At 54.8% G+C, this 22,519-nt stretch overlaps 2 protein-coding genes across 4 annotated transcripts; one reads left to right on the forward strand and one right to left on the reverse strand.

The window, feature by feature from the left end:
* Positions 1-2,907: 2,907 nt before the first annotated feature.
* Positions 2,908-4,336, forward strand: NDUFAF3 (NADH:ubiquinone oxidoreductase complex assembly factor 3). 2 transcript variants are annotated; one of them, XM_088171378.1, is made up of 5 exons: positions 2,908-2,989; positions 3,116-3,308; positions 3,395-3,461; positions 3,614-3,714; positions 3,838-4,336. In XM_088171378.1, exons 1-5 carry the CDS (start codon positions 2,931-2,933, stop codon positions 3,928-3,930), a joined length of 513 nt encoding a protein of 170 aa, XP_088027504.1. In that variant the 5' UTR covers positions 2,908-2,930; the 3' UTR covers positions 3,931-4,336. The 2 variants fall into 2 exon arrangements, with proteins under 2 accessions (XP_088027504.1, XP_014728260.2); XM_014872774.2 differs by having other exon boundaries at positions 2,913-3,037.
* Positions 4,337-5,488: 1,152 nt separating this feature from the next.
* Positions 5,489-19,095, reverse strand: IMPDH2 (inosine monophosphate dehydrogenase 2). 2 transcript variants are annotated; one of them, XM_088171377.1, is made up of 15 exons: positions 18,928-19,094; positions 18,791-18,839; positions 18,594-18,695; positions 18,297-18,371; positions 17,634-17,840; positions 13,407-13,494; positions 12,638-12,837; positions 11,489-11,579; positions 10,751-10,846; positions 9,345-9,416; positions 7,030-7,173; positions 6,698-6,842; positions 6,469-6,612; positions 6,020-6,103; positions 5,489-5,750 (listed from the first exon to the last, which is right to left on the reverse strand). In XM_088171377.1, exons 1-15 carry the CDS (start codon positions 19,023-19,025, stop codon positions 5,729-5,731), a joined length of 1,617 nt encoding a protein of 538 aa, XP_088027503.1. In that variant the 5' UTR covers positions 19,026-19,094; the 3' UTR covers positions 5,489-5,728. The 2 variants fall into 2 exon arrangements, with proteins under 2 accessions (XP_088027503.1, XP_014728187.1); XM_014872701.2 differs by lacking the exon at positions 9,345-9,416 and having other exon boundaries at positions 18,928-19,095.
* Between the last annotated feature and the right edge of the window lie 3,424 nt (positions 19,096-22,519).

A 22,519-nucleotide genomic window follows, 5' to 3' on the forward strand; every position in this document is an offset into this window, starting at 1 on the left:
CTGGAGTGTGTGAGGCAGATGCCAGCTGTGGGCATGGTATCACTGGCAGACCCTGGCTGGCCAGTCCAGTCTGTCCACCACGAGCCCTAGGGCTTGGCTGGGCTGTGATACCATGGCTGAGGAACATCAGCAGCACCCATGTGCTCCCAACATGGGTTCTGCACGGCAAAGCAATGAGCAGCTGTGGGTGCACACCCAGCGATGTTCTACAGGCCTGCCCCAGTGGGCTCCTCGCTGTCCAGCACATGAGCAGTGTCCCGCTTATCAGCCCCAGGAAAAAGGAAGTGGAAGCGATTAGATCACGCCATCGTGGTCTTGATTACATCTGCAGAGCTGAGCTGCTCCACAGCAATGGTTGGAGCACAGATCTGACAGAGAGCTCACACTGCTGGCCAGCTCCCCGACAAGTGTGCCAGTGGCTGCCGAACTGAGGACAGAGCAAGGGCCCAGCACACCCCCAGCCTCATGGCACCAAGCCTGATTGACAGGGAGCAGGAAGTGCCAAAACCCACCACAGCACCGAGCTAGGGACCTCCCTCTCTACTCTGCTCTTCCTGCCCTCCCCGTGGAGGAAGGGAGGGGGGGAAGGAGCTCTGCCCGCAGGGCCCAAACCGGTTCCTCCAGGGCTTGTGTGCATGGGGGAAAAGGGGGGGGGGAGCAGGGCGAGGGCAGATCCTGCTGCATGTGCTCTTCCAGAAATGCAACAACTCGTTTTGGGGCTCCTCAGGCAGGTCTGGAGCACTAGGGCTGCAGCCCACAGCCAGTGAGAATCTGCAGCCCCAGGGCAGGAGTGAGAACATGTGCCCCAGCCGTGCCATGGTGGGGTGCTCCCTGCACCACCCACAGCCAAGAGGTGATCTGAGAATCGCTGCTCACACCAGACCAACTGCTGACTGTCCGCAGGGCAGGAGCTGCCCAGGACCCCTGCCCAGCTGGGGAGACTTGCTGGACCTTGTGTCACCACTCAAGGTGGGTCCAGGCTGGACTCGTCCACATCCCCAGAGCGTCCCCGCAGGCCGCCCACGTGGGCCCTGGCAGCGCAGTGGCCTGGGGAGGGCTCTCGGAGACGCCGAAAGAGCTTTGGAAAGACACGACATCCCCGATGGCTCTCTGGCTGCCTGCTCAGCGGGAGTGATCGTGTCATTCCAAAGCCATCTCTCTCCAGGGGCTGGATCCTGCCCACCCCTGCAGGCACTGGAGTGCTTCGAGGGCCAGGGAGAGCCGGCATGAGCAGGAAGTTTGGCAGTATCACACAGCCTGCACCACCTTGGTGCAGGGGACCACATCCACCCTGCGGCCAAGCAGCCATGCTCCCCATGCTCTCCCAGGAAGCCAGCTGCTATTTTTAGCTGTTGGGCGCACAAGAAACAGAAGAGTCTCCAGCCGGTGCAGGGGCTGAGCCACGAGGCTGGGCACTAGTGATCCCCCATCCTGACACCACCCTTCTTCCAGTGTGGCCCCAGGAGCTGCCCCAGCAGGGGTTGGAGTGGGACACGCGGTTCTTGCCCAGCACAGGGTGGTGGGCAGGGGTGGGGGGCACGTGGGGCGAGGCGGTGGCGGGAGCGCGGGTAACGAAACCCCAGGGCAGCTGGGCACAGCGGGGACAGCTGCTTTTGGGATTCCGTTGCCCGCGCTGGCGCCGCAGAGGGATGGACACGGGCACCACGGCCATGCCACCCCGACCCTGGGGCAGTCGGTGGGCCAAGAGGGGAGAGGGCGACTTACCGGCAGGGACCGGGGAGGAGGAAGTGCGTGGGAGCCACTGCCGGGCCGTTGTGATCGGGGGTGTCGGCAGAGACCGGGGTTGTGCTGCCGGCTCCCCCCGCGCCGCGGGCCGGGTGCCAAGGGGAGGGCGGCACGGCCGAGCCAAAAGGAAACGGCTCCGAACAAAGCCCCGGTGGGGCTGGAGCAACTGGTGCCAGCCCATCAGCCCCCGACGGGGCCCGGAAACACGAGCCGTTCCCGAGAGAGGGCACCTGCACCGGCACCTGCGCCCACAGGCGGCACGGCTCGGTCCGGCCCCGCCGCTGCCAGCTCCCGGCCCCGGCGAGAAGCCCTCGGCACAGCCACGGGGGGAATTCAGGCCGCGTGGGGAACCCCACCGGCCCCATGCGGAGCTCCCGCGGTGTCGCCTGGGGATCCCTGGGACCCTGCGCCGGCCAAGGCTGCTGGCTGTAGGAGTTCCTGATGCCTCTGGCACGGCACGGTGGCGGGAAATGCTCCGCTGCCACTGTCGGGGAGCTTCCCGGTGCCCCCCGCAGTGTCAGGCAAGGCTGGCCCCGGGTGGGTGACACAGGTGGGGACGTGGGTCCCCTGTCCCAGGGCACCTCTGAGCCCGCAGTGCCGCCGGCCTCACCGGGCGCGGCAGGAGGGGGGAGGGTGCAGCGGGAGGTCCCGGCGGCGGCTCGGGGGTTTCAGCCCCGACTGGCAACAGCCGCCCGCAGTGGGGCACACAGGGAACTGGGGCGCCGTGCCGAGCCTGGGGCAGCCCCGGGGCACCGGCGAGGCCGGGCCAGGAGCGCAGCCAAGACCCGGGCCCGCTCCCTCCCGCCCGGGGAGCCGCCCGCTCCCCTCTCACCTCCGGCCCCGCAGCCTTCGGCACAGAAGCCTGGGCCGGTCCGCAGCCCCTCGCGGCGGCGGGGTCGGACAGGCTCCAGCGGGACACCCCGCACCCCGCTCCCGCCGTGCCGCTTTCGCTCCGGCGCCCACCTGGGCTCTGCAGGTCAGGGTGCACCCGCGCCCGGGCACAGTGGGTGTGTGAGTGTCGCGGCCCTCCCGCCCCTCAGGACCCGCGGGCGGGGCGACCCCCAGGGCTCCCCGGGAGCCCCGGTCCGACCCCGCTTCCCCGGTGGCGCTATCCCGGCCCCGGCCGCCGGGGGGCGGTAGCTGCGGGGGCGGGGCCGCGCGGCGGTTCCGGCGGTGTCGCGGCCATGGCGGCGGTGGCGGTGCTGCGGCGGCTCGTGCCGGCCGTGGGCCGGGCGGCGGGCAGGTACCGGCACCGGCAGTCGACACCGCTGCTGCTCTGCGATCAGGGGAGGTGCCCGTAGGATGCCACAGGGTCTTCGGGGGGGGTGTCCTGAGTCCCATGTGTCCCAGCTGCTCGTTCTCCCCGCAGAGCGCCGTGCCGGGGTCACCGGCTCACGCCGGCGGATGATGAGATGTATCAGCGGACGCGGGTGATGGTACTGGAGCCAGAGTCCCCCAACATCATGTTCATCGAGGGCTACAGCACCCGCGGCTTCACCATCAGCGGAGACGTGGTGGTGGGGCCCTGCGCCATCCTGCCCCGCAGCATCCTCCAGTGGAACGTGAGTGCCCGGCTGCGGAGCGGGGGCTGCCGGTCCCCACCGCGCACCGGGGGCAGCCCCCCTCAATGTCCGCCGTGTCCCCGCAGGTTGGTTCCCACCGAGACATCTCGCCCGAGAGTCTGTCGTTGTTCCGGCTGCTGGAGCCCCAGATAGGTACGAGGGGCAGGAGGGGCGCGGGCTGCTCCCCTTTTCGGGCTCCTGTCGGGGTGGCTGTGCGGGAGCCATTGGTCCCTGCAGGAAGGGCAAGTCTGGGCCGAGGCAGCTCGGATGCTGCCCTCCCCACTCATATCGTGCCCTGGTTGCAGAGATCCTGGTGCTGGGCACAGGGGACAGGGTGGAGCGGCTCCCCCCAGCCACGCTGAAGCAGATGAAGGAGTGCGGGATTGCTGTGGAGGTGCAGGACACGGTAAGGAGGGCTGAGCACAGGCAGCACCCCATTGAAAGGGAGGGAGGAGGTCATGTACCTTGTGGGGAGGGGCCGAGTCTCCTTTCTGAGGGCCCGATCACTCACTCCCTTTTCTATTCACAGGCGAATGCATGTGCAACCTTCAACTTCCTAATAAATGAAAGACGCCTGGTGGCTGCTGGGCTCATCCCCCCGCGGGGCACCTACGGGATGTAGGCACTGCCTGCCATGCCCATGGTTCTTTCCCTTGCCTTCCTGAGGCCCCCAAGGGTCACTGCTTCCAACTGAGAAACGCTCCATAGCTGAACTGTGCAGCTGCCGGCTGGGTGATGTCTCTGCACGCAGGAGGGCTGTGAAATACATGGGCTTAGCTCTTCCCTGCAGTCCCTGGTTTCATCACCTCCTTGCCCAGTCTGGGCTGGGGACTGTGGGGCACAGTACAAGGCTTTGCTGGCAGCACTGCTCCCACAGCCCTGCCAAGGTCATGCCCCACACCTTGGCAAGAAGAAGCCTCACCTGAGGGAGGGTGAAGGCTGGTGGGGTGAGCTGTACACTCGTGGGCACATCGGGAGCTCCACGAGGAGAATGTATATAAATGGGAAATACAAGAAATTGTGTGGTAGTTAATGTACAGTGCATTGAGGCTGCAACAAATTGATGGGGCATGTGCTCACCTTGGGCATTGGGCAGCATGTGTGGTGGTGGGATGCCATGTGCCAGCAGCTTCCTGAGCACAGCCAGCACCAGCAACTACTGTGTCCCAGCGGATGCTGACCTGGCTTGGGCTCTCCTATGGGGCTTTGTATCACCCCAGGACCAATGTCCCTTGGGCAGTGTTGGCCCAAGGGTGTTGCACCCCCTCTCGCTGAAGGCTCAGCTCCAGCAGGGGACATGGAAAGGGTCTGTTTTGTCCCCCCACTGGTTGGTTCATGGTTGGGGATGTCACCCCTGGGGAAGAGAGTACACGTATATTCTGGAAGCCTCATGCCCTGAACTCTGCCACGTTGGCAGGCAAAGGCAGGGGATGCAACTGCAAGGTTAGGGTGGTTTTGCTTAGCAAGTGTCTTAATGAGCATGTGACACCAACACCGTGGTATTGTAGTCAAGGCTCTGGTTTTAGTGTATAAATCAAATCTGACATCCCCAAACCACTGATGGAAAACACACACTTCAGCAGGAGTGACATGTGGAACATGTACAACTGATACAGGTGTAAAATACTTCTTGGCTCCTGGCATTGCACCCACAGGTAAACCTGCCAAGCCATGGAAGTTTGCAGTGCTCAGGACTGCAGAAATGCAGGCCAGCTCCTTTATAAATCTGTACCCCTCCCAGAACATTGCTCACCTTCCAGCAAACAATTGCTCTGTTGGATTCTGGGCAGGTAATCCACAGTGAACAGCCCAACGCTGGAGGTGTGGCAACGAGATGTTTAGGGGAATGCAGCAGCTGGACCAGGAATGGGGGCCTGCAGCATCCTGGCTGCTACCACAGCTGGGTTTGGCAGCTCCCAGCAGGACATAATGGCCTGTAAAAGGGTTTGCTTTCTTGCCCAGCAGCCCAGCCCTCGTTTTCTGCCCTCAGGAAAGATTCTTTAAAGAAGCCACACTGTGTTACACACTCAGCCCTGTCTCAGGGCTCTCCCCTCCCTTTTGCCCTTCACATGCACACAGTCCCTTCTGCGGTTATCAGCTGCCTCTGACAGTGTGGGAGACAAGGGACAGAGCCAAGGACGTAGAGCAAAGAAGGTAAAAAAGGAAGAGGGGCTCCGGGCTGACACCAACTGCACATCTTTTCATTTTTTTATTGTAAAACATGGCCAACATGTGCAAGGCTCCAGCCCAGGTTCACAGGTCCTGGGTGGAAGGTAGGCCCCGCGGGTGGTCAGAAAGCAGCCAAGGGACAGCAGGAGCTCCAGGCAGCCCAGAATAATGGCACTTCTGCAGCACGAGCAGCTCCCACGTGGAGCGGCACAGGGCTGGGTGGCACAAGGACAGACACAGACAGATCTCCTTCAAAAGAGGCGCTTCTCATACCTGCGAGGGAAGCAGCACCAGGAAGCCCCTTTACTCACCCACCTCACTCAGGGCAGGGACAAAGGTGCAGTGTGGAATGGATCCTGCCAGCCCAGGGAGGGGAGCAGCCTCAGCACCCTGACAGGCCAGGGCTTGGCCCCGCTGTGCAGAGCCAGGGCAAGCCAATGAATGACACACCAAGCCAAGGGCATGGCAGCTGAGGAACAAGGTGGCTGTTCTGACTCCCAACACCCCCCCAAGGTGACAAGGATCCTGCCAGAAGCACTTACGAGTGGAGGCCGTGCACCCCTCCTTCAACCTGGGCAGATGTTGTCCTCTTCTCAAATTTCAGCTCTCCCGAGTACATCATGGCTCTGAGGGGGGAGGACACCTGTCACAAGCCAGGCACAGTCCAGGGAAGACAGTGCTCTGGCACATGCTCAGCTGGAACATCTGGGATGAGGGTCACTGGTTCCTCCAGCTGTAGCCAGAATAGTTTTTGCTGTGCTCCTAAGAACCAGGCTGGATAACGTAACCCCAACATTTTGAGCCCACCCAGCTGAGTATGCTACAAGAGACCACACTCCTGTGTCCCTGGGGCTGGCAGATCCATGATGCAGCGCCCACAGGAGATGAGGGAAGAGCTATTAACTATCCAGAACACACCACAGCTTGAGTACAGCTGCACAGGGACTCCAGAAACCAGCACCATGACCTACAGGCACGGGGAAGCACTCACCGGACTTGGGTCAAGCTCTTGGCACCAATATCCTGGCAGGAATGCTGGATCCCAGCAATTAGGTATGGAATGAATTTATGGATAGAGCCCTTGTCTTGCACTGCACCGGAGACTCCCTGGGCCACTTTAATTTTGTCTGTCTCACTGCATGAAAGCACAAATCAAGGGTATTTGTGAAGCAGAGAAGCCCCAAAAGCTTGATCTGCTGCCCCAAAGCACCATCTCTGACCTGAAATACCGGTTCTGGCTTCCCAAGTTCTTGTCCATGGCATCTAGGGAGCCCATGCCGCGGTATTTCTTCAGCCTGATGCCATCCGAGAAGAAGTACTCGCCTGGGGCCTCCGTGGTGGCAGCCAAGAGAGAGCCCATCATCACTGGCACAAGATATCATCAGGAACAGCACATCAGCAGCAGTGGCAGTAGCTGCAAAATCCCTCAGGGTTCCTGGACACAGCACTGCCTGCAGTCCCTATGCCCCCAGCCACCTGCAGGTAAACGCCCTTACGCCCAGTGTGATGCCATATGGACACCTCCTAGGAGATTCCCTACAATGCTGCTCACCTGTGGAGGCCCCAAGTGCCAGGGCCTTGGCGATGTGCCCAACTGTCTGGATGCCTCCATCGGCGATGACGGGCACGCCGAACCTCCTGGCGTACTCAGACACCTTGTACACCGCCGTGGCCTGGGGACGGCCGCACGCCAGCACTGCGGGACAGAGCACACACAGGGTCAGCTCCACGCAGCAGCACAGCCCCGTCCCAGCAGGCTCCTTCAGGCTTCTAGCACACACATGCTCTAGCACTCAGAACGCACAAATCCCTGGATGCTCCTTCCCTAGGCTGAATTTGCAAGAGAAGCAGATGCCCGGGAGATGCCTGCTGAGACGTCCTCACAGCCCTTGGCTCCAAAAAGCTGTGAGTAACTTGGGACTGGGGTCTTTGATCGGATGCCTGGGATCAGATGAGATTCGTGGCTCAATCCTGGTGCACGGCAGACATGTGGGAAGCTTGGGAAAGAAATAAAGCAAACTCCAAAAGCCCCTCTCCAAAGCATCCCTGGCATGTAGCCATGTCCCACTGCTGGCTCTCTCCTGGAGCTGCCAGACCCCTTGTCCATGTACCCAGCATCTGTATGATGTGCCTCTTGAATGGAAAGGCAGTTGGCTTGGAGAGAGCTCATATGCCTGTATATGGTATAGATATAAATATATCTATACATACAGGTCTGCAATACACACACAAACACACATGCAGCAGTGGAAAGGGAAACAGGCAGAATGGTTTAGTAGTAATTTATGTTCCTGCCCTGCAATGTAGCAAGGATTCCATCAAGTTTAGCTGCCCCATGAGGAGAGAGTTATTAGCTTTGGATTTACTTGTTTGTCTCAGTTGGTAGCAGTTAAGAACCTTCCCATCATGTGAGGAAAACCAGCACAAGGCATGTCTTGTAACATGTTTGTCAGCCACAGGCATGCAAGAACACTGAGATAAGCTTCTCTCAGGGAGACATCCCTTCCCCACCATCAACTAGAAGCCTTTTCTCCAGTCACGGTTAGTCCCATAAACTGTGTAAGATTAAGGCCATACAGTATTAGTACTTTGGAGTGTGAACTCCAGGTGTAGTTCAGCCTGCATGGCAGCAGTGCTGGCAGCACATCCCTGGCAGGGGCCTGCCGGGGCCAGGAGGCTACAGTTTCTCTACTCCCAGCACTCAGCAGCAGCTGCTGAGGGAGGGCAGCCAGACTCCAGGCTAAGATTGTGAAGGAACTAAATTTAATCAGATCCCAGCATTCAGTTCAGGCTCAGTCAGCCAGGGAGAGGCTGCCAGCTTTATCATCAATGCCCTTAAAGAAATGGTTTTGTACAGTTCTGCACTGCTGAAGGCCACAGTGTAGCTGCAAAACGCTGCTGTGGAAGAGCTCTGTGGAGAGAAACACCCATTTCTGCAGGGTTTTGAGTCCAGGGTCTATGGGATTGTGCCATAGACAGTGCAGGGCCTGCAGAAACCTCTCAAGCGCAATGACAGAGACCAGCCCTTTTCAGGCACAGCTTGGCTCAGGGCCCCTGGGAACATCGTGCCTCTCCGACTGTCCCAGTGCCCAGTGCCACAGCCCCGGAGCGCAGGCTTCCCAAGCAGGGTTCTGAGCACACACACACACATCACACGGTCAGGGTGAGGGTTTGTCCCTTTTAGTGTATTGGCAAAGGGTGGCCCTACAAAATCAGCTGCTAGAGAAAACCTTCCTGGATCTGCAAGAGTAAACCTCTCCCTTTGAGGTGTGTCACAACTAGGAGAAAGGACAAAGCCTAAGGCTTGCCTTGCAGAGGCTGCTTGATCAGAGCATCAGAGCAGACAACACTGCATCCTGTGGTGGGCAGGCAAAAGCCTCTTCTCTCCACAGGGTTTGGTGGGGAAAAGATGTAACACAGCTGCCAAGGTGGCCGTGTGCAGTGAAGTCCCTCTGTAACTCAGGGGAGCCAACTCCACGGGAAGCTTGGCCAGTGCACAACTTCCCAACTAGGGCAGTATTTTGAGCACGATCGAGAACTGCTCAGGGATCGTGTCCCAGTACTGGATCAGCAGCAGCATGCCTGGCTAGGGATCAAGAAGGTGCAGTCAGGCTCCTAACTGGATTTTGGAGTGGAGAGAGGACAGACCTGAGTTCCCTCAGCTTGGACAGTTCAGATTTTGCTTTACGAAATCAGAAGGGCTTCTCAGATTTCATTTCAGATTCAAAACCAGTATCCAAAGCCACAAAACCCCAAGTGCATCTACAGCTAAATTATTCTCAAACAAGCAGTAGGGCCATGTGCAGCCAAATCAGGGTCCTGCTTCAAGACACATAATTAGGGTTGGGAACAGGGCAAGTGACTTACTATAGGTGCCCGTGACAGTAGAAGGGCATTTGGGGCTGTGGGACTTTAGGTCTGGAGGGATCTTTGGAGCAGCTAAACAAAAACAAACACACACATTTTAGAGACAGAAGAACAGCAGCAGAACAAAGGACCCCAGAAGTGACCTGCTACTGGGCAGAGCATACGGTGTGGGACAGAGCTGACTTTGCAGACCCTTCCTATCCCAAGCCAAGCCAGAGGCCAGATCCAAGGCAGCCAGGCCCGGCTGTGCACAGCGCATGCTCGCCCTACCCCAGCAGCCACCCAGAGAGGTGACCCCAAACCCCAGAAAGCCAGAGTTCTTGCCTTTAACAGGGCCAAAAATCAGGGGAGCTGCAGCAAGAGTTCTGCAACTACATCTCCTGTGAAGTGCCACATTCTACCTCTGCTCTGCACCTTTGCCAAAACCAGCACCCAACCCCATCTCCCGGGCAGCTGGAGGAACCCCTGGGACATTCACCACTCTGCAGATCAGAGCATGCCTCTGCCTCGGAGGCTGGGCAGGACATGTCCTGGCTCTGCTCTGGCTATGGAAGTGTCACCCCAAGGATACTACTCCTTCCTTAGAAAGACTTGAGACAGACTGCCCTGACTGGGAGCCCCCTGCAGCCAGGCAAAGCGGGAACACAGCACAGGTCCAGGGCTGCTCACAGGCTCCATGCTGGAAAGGGCAGAGCTAATGCAGCTCCTACAGCCAGCAGCTGCTCACTTGCTGCCTCCTGTGCCTCTGTGGCACAGACCAAGGACTACAGCAGTGAGGGGCTGTGCTTGTGGACTGCAGCGCCTTGCTGCACCACCTCTCTACACCCCACTTGAGGTTCAACACACAAGGACTGAGTTTGTCCTCAAGACAGATTTTCTTCAGGCCCCGGGAGATGCCCCTCTTGCCTTTTAGCTAAGGCAAGCTCTTGCCCCACGCAAGCTCCGTCTAACTGCAGAGACAAAAGCAAGAAATCCCATTTTGGCCTGGAAATTACAAAGGCATTGGGCCCAGATCAATACTCAAGCATCACGCACACTGCTGCCAGAGGGAAAGGGCGCACGGACAGTCCAGTGCACTTCACCCATCAGCACTGGGGATCCAGTAAGCCCCTTTCCCTGCACAGCTACCCACCAGCCCCATCCCACACCGAGCCAACAGCTCCCCTCAGGCAAAGCCACCATCTGCCACACCAGCTCTACTCAGTCTCGGTCAGGACTGGGAGATGCCTTTGCTGCTGCTGCTACCCCAAAGGTTGGAATTCCTGGACAAAGGGGGTGAAAGATGTCTTGTTGTTGGACACTGCCCTCACAATGGGAGAATTCCATCCCAGCTATGCTGCTTTTCAGCAGGGAATTTCTACTAAACGTGTCATCAGCCTATTTAGGAGGCGGCTGATCTCTCTCACCTTCCTGCGTGATGCAGATGGAGCCACTGCCCATCCCGACCCTCAGGGCATCAACCCCCGCGTCAATGAGGTTCTTGGCCTGAGCTGCAGTCACCACTGTGGGGAGCAGAAATCGGTTTGAAAACAAACACATTTGCAAACAAGACTTCTCTGCCCTGGAGGTTCCCCCACGGCTGCCAACACCCCCTGCCCAGGGCAACAGTCTCTGCCACAGCCACAGCTCTGGGAGGAGCTTCTGCCCCAGCTATCCCAGTGGCTAAGGTGACACTGCCCCTTTAGATTATTCTGCAACACACTTCCACCAAAAGGCTGAGGCAGCAGAAGTCATGACATGGTCCAAGCACTCTCTGGGCCACACGAGGTAGGGAGGGGAGAGCACAGGCTAACAGTAGCATCAAGTAAAGACAAAGACCACTGGACTCTGCTGTCAAGAGGCAGGGAAAACTGCCATTAGATTGTTACATCAAGCAATGTTCATTATTACGCAAAATTTTAAATTGTTGTGTAAAATAAGCTAATGTGTAATGTGGCAGAGGATTACAACGCACTGTGCCGCAGAAAAAAGGCTCCCAAGTATTTGCAGCAATACGGTACTGCCCTGTGTCTACAGCGGTCTTGCTCCATTAAGTACACAGAAATTTACCAAAATGACCGTTTCATTCACATCCCTGCAGCTCCCTCTATGTCTAAGAAACAAATATCATTTAAAGACAAGAAGAATCTTCAACACACGCTTACCGTTTCCTCCAATAACTTGTAGGTTGGGATATTTCTCCTTAATGTATTTTATCATATTGATTTGGAAGATGGAATTCCCCTGAGAGGAATCCTGCAACAGAAAGAAAATCAGTTTCAACCAGAATTTCTGCAGATTACAAATGAAGCTTCAGATCTTCACTCTGCTTGCTGGGGTCTCTGCTAAGCTGGGTAATGGGGAAAATGACTCCCCAAATTGGGCACAGAACCCTGGGAGAAGCTGCTGCCAAGACAGGAATATACCTTCCCTTTACAAGGCAGCTTATTGTAAAGACTTCAGTAATATCCTTCATGTTTAATCCTGTAGCTTCTATAGAAGGCAACAAGCAGAACATCTGGCTGTGGATAAGAACCATCTGGCTCTAACAGCAGGACACTGTCAGCCCTGTCTCAAACTACAGGTGAAACGGAGAACGTTCCTTGAGAAACCCAGGAGGACTGGTGGGAGGATGCACCTCCCCACTGTGCAGCAGAGCAGCTCAAATACCAGATGTCGAGCACTGAGCACTTAGTCCCTGCCAATCTCTGTGACCCAGTCAAATCACGTCTGTTAAACATTTCCCACCGCTCAGCCATGCCCTAGAGCACAGCAGACTCACAGGATCATAATCAATAAGAAAACCATGTGCAAATACAGGCAGTAACAACTGTGCCTGAAAGTTTACAGGCCGGAAAGGGAGATCAGCAGAGTAGCTCTGGGCTCACTGACCACTCCTGAACATCAGTAAGAGAGTCACACAGTAACAAACACCAAAGGGACAAAGGGAAACTATAAAAAGCCAAATACTCAAAACTAGTCAGGAACGTCAGCGTCCAAACAGTATTTGTAGAAGATTCTGTATTAACTGACAATGTTTCTCTTCTCAGCCTTCAGGGCTTCAATGCACCCTACTCACTCCCTCCAGGTCACATAAGTCTCCAGGCAAGAAGAATCCCTCCAAACTGAGGATTCTAACCCGAACAAGACTGAGAAGCCAACAAACCACCATCTTCTAACACAGAAAGGCCTATGACAAAGACAGTGAGTGCCATGCTGCTGCTACACTGTCAGAGATGTTCGTCCAGCCCAGGGACTCACTCCCCAGTGTCCCAGGCTGACACAATGCCCATGGGTCCCCTGTGGGTGCTCACCAGCACAACAGCGTCCACGCCAGCCTGCACCAGCAAGTCCAGCCGGTATTTGTCATCCTCATGAGTGCCGATAGCAGCACCACAGAGCAGCTGCTTCTTGGAGTCCTTAGAAGCCAGAGGGTAGTCCCTGTTCTTCTTGAGATCAGTGCGGGCAATGATAGCCACCAGCTCGTCATCTTCATTAACAATTGGCAGCTTGCCTGGAAACAGAGAAAGAACATTACTGCGCATTTCGGCAGGAGACAGACATTAGCTCAGAGCAGTGCAGCAGACCAGGAGCAGTGGGCAGGCAGAAACTGCTACAAGATGGAAACTCAGAGGAGTGTTACCAAATCTTGTTTGGCCATGGATGCCAACAGCACTGGCTCAAGAAACAGAGAAAGGAGTTTGCAGGACTGGAGAAGGAATCAGTATTTTTACATCAACCATAGAAAACGTGTGCACTTTTTAATAATTAGACACACAACACTCTATTAATAGTCAAACTACTTAACCGTAAGAGAGCTGAACTGAGTGCTGAAATGTGAAGGCTAGACAGAAAACCAAAGACGTGGCTAGACAGCCAAATGCTGGGCTGCCAAGAATCCCTTGACTCCAAACACATTTGAGATGAATGCATGTGAACTCTGTACCCTGGCAGAGGGCTGCGGGCACTCTTTTCACTGTCATCTCTGATGTTTCACCCCCGCAGGGACTGTGTGCCCACGTTCACCCACTGCTGCCCCAGCGCTTCCACAGCTCTCTTTGTACCACAGACGGTCACAGGTACCTTTTTTACTCCTTTGCAGAATTTCATTTGCTTCTTTCAACATTACGCCAGCTGGGGCCACAACAAGATCCTCCCGCTTTGTCATAATCTAGTAGGTGGGAGAAGATAAAAAGTCACAAAAACTCCTTCACACTGATCTGAAAATACCAAACCCCCCCGCCCACGTGAAACAGTGGCCATGCGGGAGTGCTCCACAAGAGCCCACAGCACAGCAACACGCCTCCAGAAACACACAGGCAAAGCCTCCAGTGTGCTGTCTCCATGCAGGCACTGGCATCAGGCCCCAAGCCCATTGGGTGCACTGAAAACAGGAGATGGCAGAAGACCTCAGGAAGACAAGTGAAAGCACCTGGAAACAAGGGAAAACTCTCAGATGACCCTTATTTGGGACAGCTCTCCCTTTCAATGGAGCACACGCAAATAAGGGCTGGAGACACCTTCAGAGTGTCATGCTGTTCTGGCAGAAATGGTGCCCCCAGTCTCATTTTCAGGCAGCATCTCCAGTGCTCTGGAAGGGCTCTGCCCAGAATAACCCACTGCTATTGCTGGTCAGGTCAGTGGGGCAAAGGAGTTGCATCAATCCAAATATGCTCACGCACACTCACTCTAACATACAAGCACCAAAACACAGTGGAAAGCCAAGGGCAGTGGGGAACAGGTAAACATCTGACCTGGTATGGTGGCTTTCACCACAACAGTAGTCTCCCACTGGGAGAGCAGCCCAGAGAGATAATGAAATCTCCATCCTTGGAGATTTAGACACAGCCCCACAAAATCTCCTCCAGCTCAATGTGCCTCGAGCAGGTAGCTTGAGAAGAGATTTCCAAGTCCCTTTTCAACCACACCATTCTGTGATCATCAAGTCCCCATGAAAGGTTATTTGAGAAGGCTGGTCAAAGCTAAAAGGGAACATTCTCTAACCCTTCAGGAAGGTAGATCAGTTGCAAAGAAGGAACATTTTAGTTATTTATACCATAAAAACAGGTATTTATATCAGAAAGAGGCCTGCATCTATCCCAAAATGCTGTATGTGACAGAACCCACATCTCAAGGGAAGCTTGAGGCATCACAGACATATCAAAGAATCACTGCGTTGGAAGAGACCTCCATGATCATCAAGTCCAGCCCATACCCTAACACCTCAATTAAACCATGGCACCGAGTGCCACATCAAATGTTTTTTTAAACACATCCAGAGACAGTGACTCCACCACCTCCCCAAGCAGACCACTCCAGTACTCAGTTACTCTTTCCATAAAAAACTTTTTCCTGACATCCAACCTATATTTCCCTTGGCGCAGCTTGAGACTGCATCCTTTCATTCTGTCAGCTGCTGCCTGGAGAAAGAGACCAACCCTCACCTGACTACAGCCACCTTTCAGGGAGCTGTAGAGTGGTAAGATCACCCCTGAGTCTCTTTTTCTCCAGGCTAAACAACCCCGACTCCCTCAGCCGTTCCTCACAGGGCTTGTGTTCCAAGCCCCTCACCAGCCTCGTTGCCTCCTCTGGATGTGCACAAGTGTCTCAATATCCTTCCTAAACTGAGGGGTCCAGAACTGGACACAGCACTCAAAAGTGTGGCCTCACCAGTGCTGAGTACAGGGGAAGAATGACCCTCCTGCTCCTGCTGGCCACACCATTCCTGATACAGGCCAGGAACCACTGGCCTTCTTGGCCATCAGGGCACACTGCTGGCTCATGTTCAGCCAGCTGTCCACCAGGTCCCTTTCTGCCTGGGCACTGTCCAGCCAACCATCCCAAGTCTGTAATGTTGCAGGGGGGTTTTGTGGCCAAAATGCAGGACTTCACAGTTGGACTTCTTAAACTTTTATTTTATTGGACTCTGTCCATCCATCCAACCATTCCAATTCTCTCTGCAGAGCCCTCCTACCTTCCAACAGATCAACACATGCTCCCAGCTTAGTGTCGTCTGCAAATTTACTGATAAAAGACTCAATACCCTCATCCATGTCATCAATAAAAATACTGAACAGGACTGGCACAGACCCCTGAGGGACACCACTGGTGACTGGCTGCCAAATGGATGCAGCACTGTTCACCATCACTCTCTGGGCCCAGCCACCCAGTCAGTTCTTAACCCAGCAAAGAGTGCTCCTGTCCAAGCCATGGGCTGCCAGCTTTTCCAGGGAATGCTGTGGCTCACGGTGTCAAAGGCCTTGCTGAAGTCCAAGTAAACAACATCCACAGCCTTTCCTGCATCCATCAGGCAGGTCACTTCGTCATCAAAGGAGATCAGGTTGGTCAAACATGACCTACTCCTCCTAAACCCACGCTGGCTGGGTCTGATACCCTGGCCATCCTGTAAGTGCTGTGTGATGACGCTCAGTATAAACTGTTCCATTACCTTACCAGGTACTGAGTTCAGGCTAACTGGCCTATAATTACCAGGATCCTCCTTCCCACCCTTTTCGTGAATGGGGGTCACATTGGCCAGCTTCCAGTTATCTGGAACCTCACCAGTGAGCCAGGACTGCTGGTATATGATGGAAAGTGGTTTTGCAAGCTCATCTGCCAGCTCCCTCATCACCCTGGGGTGGATCCCATCTGGTCCCATAGATTTATGAACATCCAAGCAGCTCAGCAGTCCTCTGACTGCCTCCTCCTGGATAACAGAGGGACCTCTGCTCCCTGACACCATCTACCAGCCCATGAGGACAGCTGTCCAGAGGACAAGCTGTCTTCCCACTAAAGATTAAGGCAAGGAAGGTGTTAAGCACTTCCACCCTCTCCTCATCTGCAGTTACTAAGTTCCCTCCTTCATCCAATAGAAAACAAAGGCTGGTCTTACCTTTCCTTTTGCCGTGAATATATTTGTAAAAACATTTTTTTTTATCCTTTACAAAAGTTGTCAAATTAAATTTGAACTGAACTTTGGCCTCTATAATTTTTTTCCTACATGTTCTAGCAAGCCCCTTAAATACTTCCTGGGAGATCTGACCCTCCTAATTTTACCAAATATCAAGAACTCTGTAATTTCATGATCCCTATGCCCCAAGCAACCTCCAACCACCACATCTCCCACCAGCCCATCTCTATTTTCAAATAACAGGTCTAACACAGTCCCTCCCCTGGTGGGCCCACTCACCAGCTGTGACAAAAAGTTACCCTCCACATACTCTAAAAACTTCCTGGACTGCCTCTTTTCTGCTGTATTGAGTTCCCAGCAGATGTCTGGTAGGTTAAAGTCACTTACAAGAACAAGGGCTGGTGACACTTCCTAAGCCTGTGGGGTTCATGTGCTTCCCATGCTACAGTAGACCTGTTTGTTTAAGTGGATGGCGACAAATGGCTCAGTAAAAGGACTGCTGGACTGCAGGTGAAGAGAAGATTGAGGAAACCACTTGTTCCCCTGGCCCTGCCTGGTGACAGGGACAAGCACCAGACACAGACAGCAGAAAGTTTCCTCCTCTGCAGTGCTTAATTACTCACTCAGAAAGTATTAGGGAAGATTCTTATCTGGCTCCTTTGAATGGGCCATGAGCACTTTTATAACCTACTTCTGGTTTAAGGATCTTGTATCATGTATTTGTAGCTGATTTCAAACCAAATAGGGATCAGCATGTGACACCAGGTTTGGTCAGCAAGAGCTAAAAATATTTGTGAGCCAAGAGCAAAGTATGGCCAAGAGGCACTAGTGGTGTAACCTGACAACACCACAGATCTCCAGTTACACAGCTTGTGTAACTGGAATCACAGAACGTTCTCCTGCATGAGGGGAGGCTGACAGCAAAGCATTGTGAAGGCCAAACTGCAAGTTCGGGGGGTTATTTGTAAGAGCAAGTAACCTACATGAGTCATACAGGGATGGGCAGCCCAGAAAAGGAATCTCAGTACTTGGAGGGTTTGTTGGGCAGAGCACAGCTGCTACAAAGCTGGCCAGTGCCAGCATGTGGGACTACATCAGCAGCCACAAACACCAGCAATTAATTAGTGAAGCAGGGGAGAGTTTCCACAGCACTGACAGATAACCACCATGACTCACATAAGCTGCATGGTCTGTATTGCAGGAGTCGCTCAGAGAGTGCAAATGAGCAAGACACTCTCCCCTGGAAATACACTCACAGACAGATCTGCAGAGCTAAGCTGGAGCTGCTCCCTCCCAGTGGCAGAACATCCTCAAAGCCACACACTCACCCTTGTCCTTATCACAAGCCACACTGCTTCCTAACATAGTGTTCACATCCATAAGGTGTGAGCACTTCTCACCTCACCGAGGGGCAGGTCATGCTCTGACTCTTTCAGGAAATCAATATCTCTGGACGAGATGATCCCAACCAGCTTGCCCCCCATCTTCCCATTGTCCGTGATAGGAATCCCACAAAATCCATGACGAGCTTTTGCTTCAAACACATCTCGCACTCGGTCATTGGGGCTCAGCACCACGGGGTCTGTGATGAATCCTTGCTCGTATTTCTGAAAGGAAGCAGATCCAGCAGCCAGGCTGAGTGGCACTGCCAGGCCAGACAGGAGCGAGCCACGTGCCTGCAGACTACTGCAGCCACTCACACGGGTCTGCAACCACGCAGCCTAGCCACATGCTCACCAACAGGACGACTCTCAAACCAGCAACAAGGCTCACCCAAGTAATGTTAAAATCCAAGCGTCTCCAGGCTAACCTCCCTCCTGAAATGATGGAGAATATTCCCGCACCAGGAGGACTCAAATCCCAGGCTCACCATACACAGTGCCTGGCACACAACAAGAGGGCTGTGCCTGCAAACCCTGGCAGCACTACAGTTCTGAAACACCAAGACCGGGCACACGTCAGCAATCTCTTCACACAGCTCATTCAGCGAGGCCAGACCGCTGCCCACCTCCACAGAGGACCCTGTGCCAGCACGATTTGGTGCTCCTGTTCCAGCCACTCACCTTCACCTTCCGCACTTCGTTGGCCTGGAACTCCGGGGTGCAGTTGTGGTGGATGAACCCAATTCCTCCGGTCAGCTGGGGACACAAAGGCGGCTGTGAGTCACTGCAGACACTGCCCGGCGCTGCACTAGCCGGGTGCAGCAGTGGGACCGGCACCGATGGAGCTCCCGGGCCCGGGCTCGCCCCGAGGGGCTGCGGGGACCCCAGGGCAGCCACGCGGGTGCCTCAGGCAACGTTTCCTGCCCCGCCAGCCCCGTGAGGGCGGCACAGAGGACCCGCCCGCGGGGCCGCACTCACCGCCATGGCGATGGCCATGCTGGCCTCGGTGACTGTGTCCATGGGCGAGGAGACCAGCGGGGTCTTCAGGGTGATTCTCTTGGTCAGCGCCGAGGTCAGGTCCTGGCGGGGAGGCAGGCGGCGGCGGCGGGTGAGCGGCGGCACCGGCGCAACCCCCGGCCCGGCCCCCGGCCCGCTCCCCCGCCCCGGCCACTCACCACCTGGTCCGCCGTGAAGTCGATGTACCCCGGGAGGATGAGGAAATCGCTGCGGGGTAACGAGGGGAGACGCGTCAGCGACCGCAGCGGCCCCGCGCCCCAAGTCCCGATCCCACCCCCGTGCCGGCCGCACTCACTTGTAGGTGAGCCCATCGCCGCAGCTGAAGAGCTGCTGCGCCGTTAGCCCGTCGTCGGGCACGTAGCCGGTGCCGCCGCTGATCAGATAGTCCGCCATGGCCCCGCCGCGTGCCCGCCCCGCCACACCGAGCGCACGCGCGCCCCGACGGCCGCCGGGAGGGACCCGCTGTGCCCGCCCCGCGACAGAGCGCGGACAGAGCGACTCCCACAGGGGCCAGCGCCGACAGCGCCCCCTGGCGCAATGGAGGGCGCCAGAGCGGAGCACAGCCCCGGCCCTCGCCCTGCGTGGTGCCGGGCGGCGGCGGGGACACACCGGGCCCGCCTGCCGCTCTCAGCCGACATCAGCAGCTTCTGAACAGCTTCTCAGCACCGAGCCCGTACGTGTTCAGTCCGGTGACCTTGGGTCATCGCGGCTGTTCTGTGCTCAGGACGAGCAGCTGGGTCCATGTACCGGCAAGAGGCAACAGGAGCGAGCTGAACTCCAGTACGGCCCAGTAGGGCCCTGCGTGCCGGGCTCTGGCTTGGCTGGCACCAGCTTGTGGCACCAGTACAGTGTGATATCTGCTGGAAGACCACCTAAAAAAGCCCAGCTACGGGTGACATGGTGACATGCACAGAGAGATACTGGGGTGGGAGCTGAGTCCAACAACAGGTACTCCCGCAGCTTTAGAAGACAAGAATAGGCTTGTTGGGTCTGTGGTGAATGCAGAGCTGGGACAAACCAGCAGAATCAAAACGAATTTTGTAAGTCAAAGGGAGCTGCACGAAAGATGAAAGTCAGGAGGCAGCAGCAAGGGCAGTCTTGCACCTCGAGGGGAATGAAAGGGAGAGAGGCAGGAGTCTCACCAGAGTGGAGCCAAAGTGATCCCAGCTAGGCATTAGCCCCCTCTTCCCAAAGCCACCAGGCCAGGCTGTACAAATAAGCAGTATGAAGAGGATAACTGCATGCTGGGGATGGGGGTGTAGCACCTTCAGTTCTGTGCCATAGATTGGGGCTGGAGGGAGGAATTTGGAGAAGAGCAGTAGCATGAGGACTGTGCCCAGAGGAGCAGAACAGGTACAAACACTGATCTCCTAGAGAGGAGCCTTGCAGGACATAGCAGTTGGCTTTTTCCAGGATGAGATGTTCCCATCCTTACAGTTCCATTTGAGCATCAGGAAGAATTCCTGTACTCCAGATTACAGAACATCTTCCTCCTCTTGGTTTGCTTGCTGTGACATTCCAGCCTCAGAGCACCAGGGACATGAGACAATCACATTCCTTCTCTCTCATCTGCTCCCCATAACATGCTGTCCAAGGCAACCCCGTCTAACACTAACTAGTTCAGGGACTAAAGAACAGTGCTCCTGTGCCTACAACTCCCTGCAGCAGAGGGTTAATTCCCTGTTCAAAGATCAGAAAGCAGCTTCAAGAAATGTGTTACTCACGTTACCCTGTAGGACACAGGAAATGTGAACAGAGATTGGAAAGCACCGCCTGCCAAGGACATGCACTCTCAAATCTGCATTACCTGTCACAGGATCAGCGGAATGGGAGGTGTCATGCCAGACCAAGATCAGTGTGACAGGTCTCTCTATCCTTATTTAAAAAAAGAACAGGCTAACAAAAGTTTGCTGAGCCTACCTGGGAGGCACATAGGGATCTGAGCTGTTGTGCTACACCACGGGCACAGCAGTAAACAAGCATGTTTGGCTTCTGTTCCAACAGAAACATCAGACAAAGTTTAATGGTTCTCAAACAGACTACAACAAAGGCTGCAGGGAAAAACATTTTATTTCCAAGCAGATTACAAAGAGCAGAGAATATAAGAGTAAAATTAAATTAAAAAAATAGTTGAGTGCATCTCTTTAAAATGATTTGTAGTGTGAGTTACTCACGGGGCAAAGCTACTGGAGAGTTCTGAAGGTCACTTTGCAGGATGCCAATCACATGTGCTGTTTAGACCTGGGTCAACACAGGAGGGACAGACAAGATGTATTTTGCATATAGGCTGCACACTCATTATCAAGCGAGGTTTTGGGCTGCAACTGGACCCTGCCTTTTTGAGACATCCCCTCCACCTCATTCTCTCCTGCAGTTCCCTCAAGTTCTAGACATGGTTTATTGCTGCTGTAAGTGGGTTTAATCTGCCTTCCCGTTCTGATGAGCTCCAACGAGAAAGGAGAAGCAGGTAATCGTGTCTGCCATGCACAAAGTTACAGGGAACGTGACTGCAGTGCCAAGAGCAGAGCTTCAGCCACGTAGCAAAGGAAACCAGCAAGTAAGGACACAGCAATCGCTTCAGAGATTTGGGAGCAGCATGTCAGCAAGACTTCTGGAAGAATTGAGATGTTCCTTAAGGTAGGAAGAGGTATAAGTGGAGAAGGGCTCTTTCCTAAGCATTGGCACCAATGAAACAGAAGAGGCTGAATCATCTGGATAAGGTGCATTCCCTGTAAGAGAGGAGCAGCTCCAGCAATAAGATGGGGAGAAAAGCCCCATATAGGGTGGAAGACAGTTGATATCCCACTTGAACAGTGATTTAGGAGTCCAAGCACTAACTCCAAGTCAGTCAGTATTAAACTCACATAAGAATGTGGTTTGGCTGGGCAGCTGCACAGCCAGTGTCCAGCAGCACTCAGTCCAGCAAGAGGATGAGCAACTACAGTACCAGCAGTCCTCCACCCCCTGTACACTCAGGGGGGCTCTTTTCGGCCATTTCTGGATCTGCTCTTATCACAGCATGGGAGGATTCAAGGCCTCATCCCTTCTATGTATGCCCAGGCAGACAGTAGCCCTGATGCAGCTGAGAACAAGACTGTCTTTATTTCTGTCCTAGCAGCAGCAGTGCAGAACAGAAGTTTTATTTAGAGATCAGATTAAGTCTTTTTGTATTGCCCAAGGCAGAACAGTTCAGGAACTACTTCAGACCTTGTGACCCCTCTGAAGTCCAGACCTCTAGGGGTGAGGCAGCCAACAGATGAGAACCCTATGAAGTTCTTAGACCATTCCCCTTACACACTGCTCTAGACAGGAGTGAAGAACCACTCTCTAGTCTGCTCTCCGCTGCTTCAGCTGTTACCACTTAAGCGCAAATGCTTGACCTCTTGAAAGCAAATGAAAATCTAATGGTGCTGTGGACACATGTGTAAGAGGCTACAAGTTTCCTAAAGAAAGCAACACTTAAATGTCAAGAGCTTGGACAATACACGAGTCTCATGTCAGAATGTGAGGTGTTTTACAACAGTCAGTCTCTGCTTTCTATGGTTCCTTTCATCCCACAGTGACAAGATGGGCAAAAATCAACAACACACAGTCTCTAGCTTGACTTGTCAGCTCTATTTATTTAGAGATTGATGCATTTTCAGCCTGTCTCATACAAGGCATAGGGCATGGAGAGTTCCTGTCAATATATACACGCATACAAGAGCAGTACAAGCAGTTTGGCACTCTCAGAGCCAAGAGGGAATGCCCTTAAAGCAGCAGTCAAGCTGGTTATAGGAAAGTGTTAAAAAGCTATTTTACATGTTTGACTGGGAACATTTCCCAGAATGTGGATAGCAACTCTAAGCCACGGCACTCTTCTGTGCTACTCTGTGCACGTCTTCCTA

The sequence above is a fragment of the Sturnus vulgaris genome, chromosome 11 (assembly GCF_052056855.1).
Source record: "Sturnus vulgaris isolate bStuVul1 chromosome 11, bStuVul1.hap1, whole genome shotgun sequence".
Lineage (NCBI taxonomy): Eukaryota > Metazoa > Chordata > Aves > Passeriformes > Sturnidae > Sturnus > Sturnus vulgaris.